Source organism: Branchiostoma lanceolatum, chromosome 17 (assembly GCF_035083965.1).
Source record: "Branchiostoma lanceolatum isolate klBraLanc5 chromosome 17, klBraLanc5.hap2, whole genome shotgun sequence".
NCBI lineage: Eukaryota > Metazoa > Chordata > Leptocardii > Amphioxiformes > Branchiostomatidae > Branchiostoma > Branchiostoma lanceolatum.
Window position 1 is genome coordinate 12242808 of NC_089738.1, and position 16446 is coordinate 12259253.

At 42.2% G+C, this 16446-nt stretch overlaps 1 protein-coding gene across 1 annotated transcript; it reads left to right on the top strand.

The window, feature by feature from the left end:
- Positions 1 to 6588: 6588 nt before the first annotated feature.
- On the top strand, positions 6589 to 16205 carry LOC136423003 (glutathione reductase, mitochondrial-like). The gene is made up of 13 exons (XM_066410980.1): positions 6589 to 6825; positions 9153 to 9179; positions 9612 to 9703; positions 10105 to 10174; positions 10579 to 10711; positions 11292 to 11346; positions 11664 to 11763; positions 12123 to 12209; positions 12598 to 12729; positions 13342 to 13453; positions 13849 to 13977; positions 14354 to 14487; positions 14895 to 16205. Exons 1-13 carry the CDS (start codon positions 6652 to 6654, stop codon positions 15042 to 15044), a joined length of 1395 nt encoding a protein of 464 aa, XP_066267077.1. The 5' UTR covers positions 6589 to 6651; the 3' UTR covers positions 15045 to 16205.
- Positions 16206 to 16446: the final 241 nt, after the last annotated feature.

Genomic DNA, 16446 nt, shown 5'->3' on the forward strand with positions numbered 1-16446 from the left:
TGCCAGACCTCTTTTTATTCACACTCTCGCATCAGCTTTGGGGTTCTTAGCGGCGGATGTCATCCATACAATTTAATCAATATGGTCGCAGAACACAATATTAATGTGCAAAGTAAAATGTATGCCGCAATCTAGACCGCAATTTAGGCCGCAAAGTAAAATGTAGGTCGCAATCGAGGCCGCAATGTAGTCCGCAATCGAGCCCGCAATCTTTTCGGTGCCAGACCTCTTTTTATTCACACTCTCGCATCAGCTTTGGGGTTCTTAGCGGATGTCATCCATACAATTTAATCAATATGGTCGCAGAACACAATATTAATGTGCAAAGTAAAATGCATGCCGCAATCTAGACCGCAATTTAGGCCGCAAAGTAAAATGTAGGCCGCAATCGAGGCCGCAATGTAGGCCGCAATCGAGGCCGCAATCTTTTCGGTGCCAGACCTCTTTTTATTCACACTCTCGCATCAGCTTTGGGGTTCTTAGCGGATCTCATCCATACAATTCAATCAATATGGTCGCAGACCATAGTATTAATGGGCAAAGTAAAATGCATGCCGCAATCTAGACCGCAATTTAGGCCGCAAAGTAAAATGTAGGCCGCAATGTAGGCCGCAATCTTTTCGGTGCCAGACCTCTTTTTATTCACACTCTCGCATCAGCTTTAGGGTTCTTAGCGGATGTCATCCATACAATTCAATCAATATGGTCGCAAAACACAGTATTTATGGGCAAAGTAAAATGCATGCCGCAATCTAGACCGCAATTTAGGTCGCAAAGTAAAATGTAGGCCGCAATCGAGGCCGCAATCTTTTCGGTGCCAGACCTCTTTTTATTCACACTCTCGCATCAGCTTTGGGGTTCTTAGCGGATGATATCCATACAATTTAATCAATATGGTCGCAGAACACAGTATTAATGGGCAAAGTAAAATGCATGCTGCAATCTAGACCGCAATTTAGGCCGCAAAGTAAAATGTAGGTCGCAATCGAGGCCGCAATGTAGGCCGCAATCGAGGCCGCAATCTTTTCGGTGCCAGACCTCTTTTTATTCACACTCTCGCATCAGTTTTGGGGTTTTTAGCGGGTGTCATCCATACAATTTAATCAATATGGTCGCAGAACACAGTATTAATGGGCAAAGTAAAATGCATGCTGCAATCTAGACCGCAAGTTAGGCCGCGAAGTAAAATGTAGGCCGCAATCGAGGCCGCAATGTAGGCCGCAATCGAGGCCGCAATCTTTTCGGTGCCAGACCTCTTTTTATTCACACTCTCGCATCAGCATTGGGGTTCTTAGCGGATGTCATCCATACAATTTAATCAATTTAACAATTTAATGGTCGCAGAACATAGTATTAATGGGCAAAGTAAAATGCATGCCGCAATGTAGACCGCAATTTAGGCCGAAAAGTAAAATGCAGGTCGCCATCGAGGCCGCAATGTAGGTCGCAATCGAGGCCGCAATCTTTTCGGTGCCAGACCTCTTTTTATTCACACTCTCGCATCAGCTTTGGGGTTCCGCAATCTAGACCGCAATTTAGGCCGCAAAGTAAAATGTAGGCCGCAATCGAGGCCGCAATTTAGGCCGTTAAGTAAAATGTAGGCCGCAATCGAGGCCACAATGTAGGCCGCAATCGAGGCCGCAATCTTTTCGGTGCCAGACCTCTTTTTATTCACACTCTCGCATCAGCATTGGGGTTCTTAGCGGATGTCATCCATACAATTTAATCAATATGGTCGCAGAACACAGTATTAATGGGCAAAGTAAAATGCATGCCGCAATCTAGACCGCAATTTAGGCCGCAAAGTAAAATGTAGGCCGCAATCGAGGCCGCAATGTAGGCCGCAATCGAGGTTGTAATCTTTTCGGTGCCAGACCTCTTTTTATTCACACTCTCGCATCAGCTTTAGGGTTCTTAGCGGATGTCATCCATACAATTCAATCAATATGGTCGCAGAACACAGTATTAATGGGCAAAGTAAAATGCATGCCGCAATCTAGACCGCAATTTAGGTCGCAAAGTAAAATGTAGGCCGCAATCGAGGCCGCAATCTTTTCAGTGCCAGACCTCTTTTTATTCACACTCTCGCATCAGCTTTGGGGTTCTTAGCGGATGATATCCATACAATTTAATCAATATGGTCGCAGAACACAGTATTAATGGGCAAAGTAAAATGCATGCCGCAATCTAGACCGCAATTTAGGCCGCAAAGTAAAATGTAGGTCGCAATCGAGGCCGCAATGTAGGCCGCAATCGAGGCCGCAATCTTTTCGGTGCCAGACCTCTTTTTATTCACACTCTCGCATCAGCTTTGGGGTTCTTAGCGGCGGATGTCATCCATACAATTTAATCAATATGGTCGCAGAACACAATATCAATGTGCAAAGTAAAATGCATGCCGCAATCTAGACCGCAATTTAGGCCGCAAAGTAAAATGTAGGCCGCAATCGAGGCCGCAATCTTTTCGGTGCCAGACCTCTTTTTATTCACACTCTCGCATCAGCTTTGGGGTTCTTAGCGGATGTCATCCATACAATTTAATCAATATGGTCGCAGAACACAGTATTAATGGGCAAAGTAAAATGCATGCTGCAATCTAGACCGCAAGTTAGGCCGCGAAGTAAAATGTAGGCCGCAATCGAGGCCGCAATGTAGGCCGCAATCGAGGCCGCAATCTTTTCGGTGCCAGACCTCTTTTTATTCACACTCTCGCATCAGCATTGGGGTTCTTAGCGGATGTCATCCATACAATTTAATCAATTTAACAATTTAATGGTCGCAGAACATAGTATTAATGGGCAAAGTAAAATGCATGCCGCAATCTAGACCGCAATTTAGGCCGCAAAGTAAAATGCAGGTCGCCATCGAGGCCGCAATGTAGGTCGCAATCGAGGCCGCAATCTTTTCGGTGCCAGACCTCTTTTTATTCACACTCTCGCATCAGCATTGGGGTTCTTAGCGGATGTCATCCATACAATTTAATCAATATGGTCGCAGAACACAATATTAATGTGCAAAGTAAAATGCATGCCGCAATCTAGACCGCAATTTAGGCCGCAAAGTAAAATGTAGGTCGCCATCGAGGCCGCAATGTAGGCCGCAATCGAGGTTGTAATCTTTTCGGTGCCAGACCTCTTTTTATTCACACTCTCGCATCAGCTTTGGGGTTCCGCAATCTAGACCGCAATTTAGGCCGCAAAGTAAAATGTAGGCCGCAATCGAGGCCGCAATGTAGGCCGCAATCGAGGCCACAATCTTTTCGGTGCCAGACCTCTTTTTATTCACACTCTCGCATCAGCTTTGGGGTTCCGCAATTTAGACCGCAATTTAGGCCGCAAAGTAAAATGTAGGCCGCAATCGAGGCCACAATCTTTTCGGTGCCAGACCTCTTTTTATTCACACTCTCGCATCAGCTTTGGGGTTCTTAGCGGTTGTCATCCATACAATTTAATCAATATGGTCGCAGAACACAGTATTAATGGGCAAAGTAAAATGCATGCCGCAATCTAGACCGCAATTTAGGCCGCAAAGTAAAATGTAGGCCGCAATCGAGGCCAAAATCTTTTCGGTGCCAGACCTCTTTTTATTCACACTCTCGCATCAGCTTTGGGGTTCTTAGCGGATGTCATCCATACAATTTAATCAATATGGTCGCAGAACACAGGATTAATGGGCAAAGTAAAATGCATGCCGCAATCTAGACCGCAATTTAGGCCGCAAAGTAAAATGTAGGTCACAATCGAGGCCAGAATGTAGGCCGCAATCGAGGCCGGAATCTTTTCGGTGCCAGACCTCTTTTTATTCACACTCTCGCATCAGCTTTGGGGTTCTTAGCGGATGTCATCCATACAATTTAATCAATATGGTCGCAGAACACAGTATTAATGGGCAAAGTAAAATGCATGCCGCAATGTAGACCGCAATGTAGGCCGCAATCGAGGCTGTAATCTTTTCGGTGCCAGACCTCTTTTTATTCACACTCTCGCATCAGCATTGGGGTTCTTAGCGGATGTCATCCATACAATTTAATCACTATGGTCGCAGAACACAGTATTAATGGGCAAAGTAAAATGCATGCCGCAACCTAGACCGCAATTTAGGCCGCAAAGTAAAATGTAGGTCGCCATCGAGGCCGCAATGTAGGCCGCAATCGAGGCCGCAATCTTTTCGGTGCCAGACCTCTTTTTATTCACACTCTCGCATCAGCTTTGGGGTTCTTAGCGGATGTCATCCATACAATTTAATCAATATGGTCGCAGAACACAGTATTAATGGGCAAAGTAAAATGCATGCCGCAATCTAGACCGCAAGTTAGGCCGCAAAGTAAAATGTAGGCCGCCATCGAGGCCGCAATCGAGGCCGCAATCTTTTCGGTGCCAGACCTCTTTTTATTCACACTCTCGCATCAGCTTTGGGGTTCTTAGCGGATGTCATCCATACAATTTAATCAATATGGTCGCAGAACACAGTATTAATGGGCAAAGTAAAATGCATGCCGCAATCTAGACCTCAAGTTAGGCCGCAAAGTAAAATGTAGGCCGCAATCGAGGCTGCAATGTAGGCCGCAATCGAGGCCGCAATCTTTTCGGTGCCAGACCTCTTTTTATTCACACTCTCGCATCAGCTTTGGGGTTCTTAGCGGATGTCATCCATACAATTTAATCAATATGGTCGCAGAACACAGTATTAATGGGCAAAGTAAAATGCATGCCGCAATCTAGACCGAAATTTAGGCCGCACCTAAGAGTTACTTAACACAGTATTAATGGGCAAAGTAAAATGCATGCCGCAATCTAGACCGCAATCGAGGCCGCAGTGTAGGCCGCAATCGAGGCCACAATCTTTTCGGTGCCAGACCTCTTTTTATTCACACTCTCGCATCAGCTTTGGGGTTCTTAGCGGATGTCATCCATACAATTTAATCAATATGGTCGCAGAACACAGTATTAATGGGCGACCCCCGTACGCGTGGACAATAGTAGTTCGGATATGAAGTAGTGCGTCACATTGCTTGAAAAGGCCATACTTTTTCTTCTGTCCACATTAGCGAGGCTGAAACTGCGGTGAATGGTAGAGGTCTACGTTAGTTTTGAGACAGTACGAGTTTGATTACGATGTTTTTTCGGTCGGGTTGGATTCGCGCCTGGATATTGTTACCGCCCGACTACTGTAAGTCGCCTGCAGTACGGTGACCTCCGTGCTTTTAAAAGAGAACGAGCCGGCAAATCTAACCTCATTTTGCAGTTTTTTTGTAGATTGAACCTTGAAGTCAAGCATTTAAAAATCTGGCACCCTAATTGTGCACCTTTCTATAAATTTTCAAGCGTCGAAGCATCTCACCTTGGGATCCATAACTATATAAACCCCCGATAGGAGAAATACTGTGTTCTGCAACCATATAGCCAACAGGCTCCCCTTCCTAGACACCAAAACCATCATAGAGAAAGATGGCAACCTTCAGTTCGAAGTGTACAGGAAACCGACCCACACTGATCAATATCTGGCCTTTGATTCCCACCACCCTTTGGAACACAAACTAGCAGTGATCAAAACTCTCTTTCATCGGGCAGACAACGTCATCACCTCAGACGAAGCGAAAACAGACGAACACAGACATCTCCGTGCGGCCTTAGCCAAGTGCGGCTACCAAAACTGGACCTTCAACAAGGCCCTCAAACCTTCTGACCAGTCTAAGAAAACACTCAAGTGCAAACCATTGACCAACAGAAACAAGGCCAACATTACCATTCCCTACGTCCAAGGAGTATCGGAAAAACTCAGACGAATCTTCCAAAACATTGCCACTAACTTCAAACCTCACTCAACTCTCAGGCAGAAATTGGTCCATCCAAAAGACAGGCCTGAAAAAGGCATCAAAGCCAATGTCATCTACAAACTGAAATGTGAGGAACCGAACTGCAATAACATGTAACGTTACATCGGGGAGACAAGTCGACCACTAAAAGAAAGGTACAAGGAACATTGCTCTAACCGCTACTCCTCTGCCATTTTCCACCATCTAAAACACAACCAGGGACACTCATTCAATCTCGAATCCACGGACATCCTAGATCGTGAAGAACGCTGGTTCGAACGGGGAATTAGAGAAGCAATATATGAGAGGATGTACAACCCCGCCCTCAACAGGAAAGGGGGTCTACGCGTTGAACTTTCAGGCACTTGGGATAATGTACTGCCCACTACCCCCCACCCCCGGACGAACAACATTTAGTTACTGTACTAAAATCAACAGTAGCGAATTGAACTATTGGCATAAAACTTTGTCTTGAATTAATCTTCTTTTAAAGACTACTTCAAGACATCCTATATTGTCTTAACCTCATTAACATACCTATTCAGAGTTTTGGTATAAAACATGGTGTTCTCAGTCCTATCGTTAGTCACTGACGAAAGACAGTGGATGCTGTCTGAAACGTCTGACTGTTTGAAAATTTTATCCAGTCGCTTGAGTAATTATTTTTGGCGCATATACATAGCCTTAGTTCAAAAGTCGACCTTTACCTGTTGTTACTGTCCTGCTCTGGGTACGAGATCATCGAAAGTAAAGTGACCCTTCACCTCTAACCTCCAGGATAAGGGCCAGGGGCGTGATCAGATAAAGAAAGTAGTTGGACCGTTCCCTTGTTTGTTATGTTCGTAGGGCGTATTTTCTACAGATCTCTGTGCACCATGGCGCCGATAGCGAAGAGTTTCGACTACCTGGTGATCGGGGGCGGGTCCGGTGGGCTGGCCAGCGCGCGGAGGGCGGCGGAGTTTGGCGCCAAGTGTGCGATCATAGAGAAGGCTCGGCTCGGTGGAACATGTGTGAGTTTTTCTCTTATCGAAAATCGGATTTATTTGCTGACTCATTGCCCCGGCAAGATGCATTGTCAATCATAGCGACCCTTTAAGGATATGTTTTCGTTATAAATCACTATTCATAATGATGATAACTGTTAAATATCAATAGTAGTAATTTGTATCACGAATAATTCAACAGAGCGTTAACTATTAATAAACCTCATAAGCCTGAGAAAATTGAACCACAAAGTTGGAACTTTGCATGATCTTACATTTGCCATTTACAATTATCAAGGATGATAAAACCTTCTTGGTAACATAAGGCTATATAACCGGTATGTTATAACTTAAAATCATTCAGATGATTGTGTATAAACACATGCATCTTGAGAAATCAATAAGAGACTAGAAAGGCAACATTTGCGAGCAAATACAGCATGTTTAGCCATACTCCTCGCCATGCAAAAATGGACTCTCCCAGAATAACAATGGACCATTCTAAAATACTTGCACTAAAAAAATGAATCACCCAGTCCAAAATTGAGTCTTCCAGTAGCACCTCAACACAATATGGACCAGTCCACAACCATATCCACTTATTGATTAACAAATACACTTCTGCTAACAAATGGACTTTTTCATAATCATTTCAGCTCAAAATAATTAAAGAATCCTCCCCTTGCAAGAATGGAATATTCCGTGCCATTTCCATGTAAACCAGTCGAAAAATATCCGCTGAAAATTACACTCTTGCGCATAATCAACCCAGTTCAAAATTGAATTAAAAAAGATCAACCCCAGGGAAGAATGAAGTTTTCCATAGTATACATATGAAGATTTGACAGGAGAAGAAGGAAATGACCAAAAACAACATATTTGAGTCAATTCCAAGTCACCGAGAGGGTTTTAATATAATATTTGTAATATGTTTGAACTATTTTGATTAAAAGAAATGTGTTTGATTAATCCAAATGTTTCAATGTTCGAACAATTTGTAACAAAAGATTTTCACAATTGCCCCCATAAACGAAGGTGCTAAGTCCTCCTGTGTGTTTCTGCCTATTTTCGGTGGCCGCGCTAGACCACCAGCGGATTTGTTTTGACGGAGCGTCACCCGCGCGCGACGATGTGCACTGTTCGGCACCGCTAATATCCGGCATTTTCCCGCTCCAAAACACTCCACAAGACCCACGTTTTTAGTGTTTTGCCTCGTGTGCAACACGATTCGATTTGCATTACTAACGGGACGAAAATGTTATGATAGAAAAAATTCACCCCGTCCCGGCGTCCGTCCCAAAAACATGAACGACATGAAAATATATTTTCTTACAGATTCAATCACGAAAATCAACAGCATGGGATTCCAAATTTTCGCAACGGCCGACCATTTATCATGGTCGAACTTCCTTCCAAGGCGTGCGATAGATAAACATTCCCAGCACATAATAGTCACTAGTACCAGACTAACGCAAGCTAATGATGATAACAGGGAGAAAGTTTGTCAGTGAAGTTTGGCCACCAGAGGGTACATTCATTTAACGTTACAAGCTAGCGCAAAGGGGCGAATCATTGACCTTACCGGGGACTGACTCTACTGGCCTAATCATTCCTTTTTTGCCGAATTCTACGATCCATACGCCCGTACGTAGGACATGTAGGAAGGCCTGGTGGACGCTACACATCACGGGAGACGCGTGTTGGTCCGAGACAGACAGCGGCGTGCTTGTCCTAGGAATTCCCATACCATATTTGGCATGAATAATAGCACACCTGCGCCAGGAATGCAAGATAATTAGATTAACCCAATTGACCAATCAGGTGGTCGCAAGGCTCACAGGCATGCAAGGCCAGGTGCAAGGCACTCGGGGTCAATGACCTGTAGGTCATATGTAGTATTGAAAGTGACAGAAGTGGCAAATATTGTCAAGAAAGCCCAAAATAAATCGTTTTGAATATATGTATGCCAAAAATGGGAATGTAGTCCTTTAAATATTTGTTCAAGCCACATATACAGCAAATTTCAGGTCATTCGGTTGAAATACCAGGGCGCAGGAGGCCAAGATATGCTAAAAATAGCCTAAAAACCTCAATAAAATCACTTTCAAGGTCAATATCAAAAAAAGGAAAAGAACGTACATTGGTTTTTGCCTACATTACCTCTGTACCAAATTTCAGGTCATTTGGTCAAAAAATGACAGAGATGAATCAATTTGAAGATTTGACAGGAGAAGAAGAAACATGAGTAAAAACAATATGTTGAGCCATACTAGGTATGGCTAAACATAATTATTCCTTACTGTTAATAAGTAACAAGTGGCTCATACCTTTTTTTATTGTTCTGTGTGTTCCAGGTGAATGTGGGATGTGTCCCAAAGAAGGTAAATATTTGGTCTTATTTTGTGGGTTTTGTGGTGCTTCTTCACCGCAAAATCATAATCCCGCGATATTGTCTTTTTCTGCTTTGACTGCGAACACCACCAAAAACTCCCGCCACAGATTCAAATCCACACTCAAGGGTAGCTGTTTGGCTACTAATTCTCTATTGATTACGGGGTTAGGCAGCAGGGAGAAGATAAGTAAAAGCCTCCTTCCAGTATCATGCTAGACTACCTGCTTGCAATCTTATAACAAAGTTGTATTCATGCTCAGCATGTATTTCTTCCATGTATATTTGAAGATTGTTAAATCCTCTCAGTCTGGCTTCTGTGCAATTGAAGTCTTGCAGATTTCTCTTGAATTTTGTTTTGAGCTAATTATTTCTATGTCAGTGCTGAATATGTAAGTGAATAGTCTGCTATGTTCTGTCCCAGGTGATGTGGAACACAGCTGTCCATGCGGAGTACCTGCAAGACCACAAGGATTATGGGTTTGACGTCAACGGCACCACCACCTTCTCATGGAAGTATGTACTCTTCTGTTTTAATTATAGTCTGCGTACCAGCCTTTTTAGCTTAGTCTGTTCTCTTGATTTATAAAGTGTAAAACGAAGCCTGTTAAATTTAATTTAGCATAGTCTATTGATGGTATGTGGCTGCATGGTACTGAATTCTCAAGTACAGTCTTGGAATTTTGCCTGAGCTGTTTCAACTTATATTAGTTATATTTGTAGCGACATATATGAACTACAGTTCATCCTCTTTTTAGAGGGGACACAAGTTTTTAGTGGGTTTTTAGTGGGTTTTATCTGATAAAACCTTCTTGTAAATAACATGTTCAGACATTATGCTTATAGTGTTTTCAAAATGATGGACCAGGTGCACTACAGATAATCTCACATCATTAAAAGCTCTACTTTTCTTTCAGGACCATCAAAGACAAGAGAGATGCCTATATCAAAAATCTGAATGGAATTTACAAGTCCAACCTTGACAAGGTATGTCCTATAGAGTGGCAAGGTGGTCTTGCAGTTTTGCTTGTTGACTTGCATCTAAAGGTTGGCAGGCAGTGTTCCATTGCCAAGCAGGCCCCAATGTTGTTCCTTTTAGAAAGGTACTTAACATGTATTTCCTCACTCAACTTGTGTGAAAAGGAGTAACATTGCACGTATCGAAAAGTGTAGGGCCTCAGACCGTCCATTCCGGTTTGGGTGGATTAATCCTGACAGTCTTACACAGCTTGTGCTTACTGTACAAAACTGGTGTGCTGCATCTAAAGGCAGTTTTATCATTTTGCAAAACAAACAAACAAAGATACCGGTTGCAAGGATGTGTGTTCTATATGACTCTATTGTCTTGCATTGAATCCACCTGTTGACTCTATTATTCTTTTATTCCTTAGAGCCATGTAGAGGCTATAGTAGGGGATGCCAAGTTTGTCAGTGAGAGGTGTGTAGAGGTTGATGGGAACAAATACACGGCAGAACACATCCTCATCGCTACAGGAGGGCGTCCTGTCTTCCCAAACACTCCTGGTACGTATTACATTATCTGTAAACTCATCTATTTTTTCAGGTACTTATTGTTGCGTTAGGAGGGGAAAGGAGTTTTTTTTCTGTTGACTTTGTGTTTGAGAATTCTGTAGCAAAATACAGATCAGATGCATTGGAGAGTGTCATGAATTCTTGGTGGAGACTACTAAACCACCACAGACATTTCAAGATTTACAGTATTCAAATCTGGTCACTCTCGAATTTGACCCTAATGTAAAAGACACTGTCATCTCTTGTATGGGTACATGTTTGCAATAGAAAGCATTTTCAAGTCAAGCAAGGCAATCATTGATGGCAGACTTTGCCTCTTTACCCATACTGCTCTGTGACTGAAATAGCTATAGTCCCACAGGGATCTTGATCTTCTTGATCTTGATGTGGTACTGGGCAACACCCCTCTTGTTGGGGTAAAGCGAGGGAGAACTGGATACATCACATATTGGCTAATGTAACTGTAAGTCGTGTGGGAACACACACACAGACAATACCTCACTCTTTTGGGCTAAGTAACTAGACTGGTTACGAAGATGATTGTATTGATTCTTTTATCATCTTCATTCAGGTGTTGAGTATGGTATTTCTAGTGATGGATTCTTTGACCTAGAAGACCTTCCAAAGTAAGATGCCTTCATTTCTTAATTGTATTTGTGCTGTCCTAATATCGTAGGATGTAACTATTGTAGAATAATTCAATATGATTCCTGGATGATGTGTACATGTACTATAGTAGTAGTCATTGATATAAATCCAATCAATATCTGATGATTTTCTGTTTCTGAATCTGTATAGCCGGTATAAATGCTCTTTGGCATAAACACATGAGCTTCGCAGGCACGTGGCACAGTAGAAGCTGGTTATATTACACTGAACAACCTGTCACACCTAATCTTTGCACATCTAACTGGAAGCATTGTTTTATTGTTTTGCTAACCAGGAAGGCAGTAGTGGTTGGTGCAGGGTACATTGCTGTGGAGATGGCTGGAATTCTGAGGACACTTGGTTCAGATGTCTCACTACTGATCAGGAAAGACAAGGTAAGTAAAAAGAAATTGCTTATGATTATGAGACATGATGTATACTTGATGTATACATGATGTGTATGACAAGGATGAAGTTATATAACCCTCTTATTTTTCGCAGTTAGCCATCCTGCATATTATCATTCAGCATGAAAGCTCAGCTGTGTTGGTAGAGAAGATAATAGTTATAAAGGCCTTGAACTTCATATTATCCTGCAGTTTTATGCAAAATAGCCTGGTGGCATACATGTTGTATGCAGATTTCATAATGCTGCATGACCGTTATTCCCTCTAAACCTTTTGCGAAGACAATCAAAACTACAAATGTATGCCTGATGATACTGTACTTTCTGTTATATCATATATGAATGTAGGTGCTGCGTACGTTTGACAGTATGATCAGTTCAGAGCTGACAGAGGAGCTGCAGCACATCGGCATCAACCTTATGAAACAGACACAGGTATTACTTACCTTTTACTTCAATTTTCACAGCAAGCTTTATGGTGTAGTACATGCTCGCCACCTAGCAGTTTGGATCAAAGCTGCAGGTGCAGTGTCTATGGATATCTGACCCATGTTGGAAAAATCTACAAAGACTTTGGAAATACAATACACAGAGGACATACAGTGATTTGGACTGCTAGTTGTTACATGTGTTGTAGTTTGAAGGCATTTTGCGGCCGATAACAATTCTTAACTATAGTTTGGGGATCTCTGTTAGAACCAGTAAAAGAATATATGCAGCTTTTTTTTGCCAGTTAAAACTGGATTGAAACGTACCACTATTCCTTTGCATTAAGAGAATTTCATGACACATAATGCGTTGTTTGTTTGTGATATTCGATAAGGTCTCTAAAGTGGAGAAGGCTGCAGACGGAAGATTGACTGTCTTCACCAACAATGGGGAGATCTCAGAAGTGGACACCTTGCTGTGGGCCATTGGCAGAGTACCCAACATAGAGATCGGGCTGGACACAGTGGTAAGTGCATCTACGTCGGGCTGCAGTTTTCGTGTGAACTGCTTGGTGGCATAAATGTACTGTATTAGCTGAATAAAAGAAACATGATCTTTGAAGCATTGGCATGTTGCTCATATTAGTCATAATGTCCTTTGTGACATATGTACATTGCTTAACTAATTTACACAATTAGAGATATGAATCATAGCGCCCAAACAGCCAAAGGTATTTGTGTGGACTGTAGTGGTCTGTGCACTCTGCTACTATCTTTCTCAAATTCCATGGAACCGGCGACCCGGGTTCTTGCCCGTGTGACATGACTGGAAAAGTGTCAAATTGTCCATTCAAATGGGGAGGTAAGGCCGGCAGCCCCATGTATGAGGGGGCTTATGGCAACAAATCTCTGCACATGAAAGAACCCAGCACGTTTATCAAGAAGAGTAGGGGTGATGCTAAATACGCAAGCTGTAGAGAAGCTGAATTGCACCACTAGCTATCAAATGTCATGCTTTGTCCTTAGTCTGAGGTTGCCCACTTACTTTCTTATGCCTTTAAGTTTTAAGCTCACTGGGATTTACTTTCGCCATTGGGAGAAAAAAACTGTTTGCGATGGTTTATATTTTTCTGCTGTAGGGGGTGGAGCTTGATGCCCGTGGTAATATCAAAGTTGACGAGTACCAGAACACGTCAGCAAAGGGTATCTACGCCCTGGGGGACGTCTGCGGGAAGGCACTGCTCACTCCAGGTAATGTCATTACCTCTGCTTACGTTTACGAAGGCTAGACATCCAGGTAAGCAATTATATAAAGACAATTCGAATTCTAAAAGTAAACAGGATTCAGAGACATTTCGAGTGACCTTCATCACTCTTCTTCAGCGTCAATAGAATGAGCTGGCAAGAACAAATCAATGCTTGTACATCTAACTGGAAAAACCGGTTGAACACATCAAAGTCTCTAACTCGTAAGGTAACCTCTGCTTGTTTGTTTCTTTATTAGTTTTCATAAACAATAACATGCCAGTTTTTGTGCTACACCAGTCCGTACTGATGCCTTGATGTAGATATGAATTATAAATTGACTGAAACAGAGGTAAGAAAATTATGTTTTGTTAATCTGTCTATTTTTGTTTACATGACAGTTGCCATAGCAGCAGGGAGAAAGCTGGCCCATCGTGTGTTTAACAGCGAGGACACCAAACTGGACTACAGCAATATTCCCACAGTGGTCTTCTCCCACCCTCCTATTGGGACTGTTGGGCTCACAGAAGGTTGGGATATTTCCCAATATAGTATTTTTGCTATGTTACTTCTTCTTCTGTTCCAAACAAATAAGGTCTATGACTTGGACTTGGCTGTCACTGTGGTTACTGATATAGTAGTAGACACCCTGAGGTGTTTGATTACGTTATGTAGCAAGTGGCAGGACAGAGCTGGAGGGGCTGGTCAACTGATATATACACGTATGAATGTGTCTGAGTAAGAAAAAACAGAGCAGTAGTTTGTATGACTAGACCATGTGAAGGTAAACATCTATGCATTTGCTTGCTTGTTACATTTCTAGTTATGTTCTTCTTTTGCAGTTCTTCTTTTGTGTAGGAAAAAAGCCTGTGCTGTGTAGTGGTTTGATTCAATGTGTGATTTCAGAGGAAGCAGTAACAAAGTATGGGAAAGACAACATCAGGATGTACAGCGCACGTTTCACTCCCATGTACCATGCGGTCACTGAGAGGAAAACTAAGACTGTCATGAAGATGATCTGCCTTCTTCCTGAAGAGAAGGTAAAATACATGTACTCTACATGATGTTAATCTTTGTTCATTCAATCATTTGTTTCTTCAGCCCTTTGTTCACTCATCGTAATTGCTTTGTGTATTTTTTGTGCCAGTATAAGTTTAGAATTGAGTTTTAAAGACTAGTAAACAACCTCACTGACAAACTCCGAAGGGGTTTACCCCCAATTCCAACCATGGTCTGGAGAAGGTCGGGAGGCCATGGTCGACTATGTGTGACAGGGGTGCAACTCCCAAACATGGTCTGGAGAAGGTCGGGAGGCCATGGTTGGCTATAATGCTTGATAGGGGCTTAACTCCCAACCATGGTCTGGAGAAGGTTGGGAGGCCATGGTCAATATGTGTGACAGGGGCTTTACCGTAAGATTCTTACCTAGAAATGTTTCTCACCCCAGATTGTAGGTATCCATATGATGGGGATCGGCTGTGATGAGATGTTACAGGGTTTCTCTGTGGCTGTGAAAATGGGCGCAACCAAGGCTGACTTCGACAGCACGGTCGCCATCCACCCGACATCTTCGGAAGAGCTCGTGACGATGCGCTGACTAGCAAGTGCAAACACCGACGCTGCAGCAAGCTCAGAAGATGGTCATAGTAAACTGTGAACAGTGTGCCGCACTTTTATTTCGTTCATCTTTTTTGTTGTTGTTGTTATTTGTAGAATAATTCATGTAGGTTTAGTTTTCTAATCAAATAAATGAACATTTACACATTAGTTATACAATACAGAATATCAACTATTTTTAACTACTAATTACTGACTTGATATAAAGGCCTGGGAAAACATCCGTTTCTTTGTTATGGTCCTGAAACAAAAAAGGGATTCTCTAAATTGACTTTTTCTATTGCAATAGAAACGAAGACAATATTTTGGAAAACAATTCTGCATGTTCTCATCATTCGTATGTCAGATCGAAAATCCCATTAGGTCGTTAGGTCAACATTTTTTTTGGCTAGGGTCGATTGGGTAACCAGAAACACAATACTTCTTTTCCTAGGCCTTAAAAGGGTAGTGGGAAGTTCTGCATAGGACTGTATTAAGCTTATTGGACCAAGGCTATATCCTTCCTACCTCAACAGCGATACCTACAACACGCTAGACCTGACATATGTCAACGAGTAAACAATAACGAAAGCACGTTGACAACAAAATTACAATATATATTCGAAATGTCATCATCAAGGATGATTTCAGTAATGAATTTGGAATAGGTGTGCAATAACACGCTGGTTCTGCCTTCAAACCTTCTACCCCCAAAACCATGTTAAACATTTCTTGTGGTTTCTCTATCAAATAATTGCTTTAACACATTGTATCATTCCACATGATGTAACAAAAATGAAATAGAATCTTTATATTGCAAAACAGATTATGTAATAGATGAAATATTGGTGAATGAAAAGTTCCAATGATTTATCATTGACTATTGATATACAATAAATTAATGTAGATATATGTGTGTTGCAGGATCGTTAATGTTGTTACTTTCAGTATGTAGACTTCACCGAGTACTTAGTCCTTTGTGGTACTTCCTTCAGTTTTAGTTGTGTCTTGTGATGGAGGCCTGTGGGTCAAACATATTAAGCCACAGAGGAAGCGTTTATGTGCATTATCATTACCAGGAAGTGACCTAAATTTTCTACTTAATGGTTGTGTGATAAGCAACTTCATATGACCGTGTGAATAAACAGTCTTTTTGACATCACTGGATGTTTTACATGTCATGGATTTTTCCGTCAGCGTTCTATTATCCACAAACCCAGGCTTGTTGACTGCAGTCAAGCAAAACATCAATCAGCGCCGTAGATTAGTTCATTGTTATCGGTCATTAAAGCCCCAAGAGCACTTGGGTCACTATACCCCCGTCCCCAATTACCCAGCAGCAGGCTTACTCTGTAATGTGCTTATAACCCAGTAGTTAGTGACCCTAGAATCTAGTAACAATA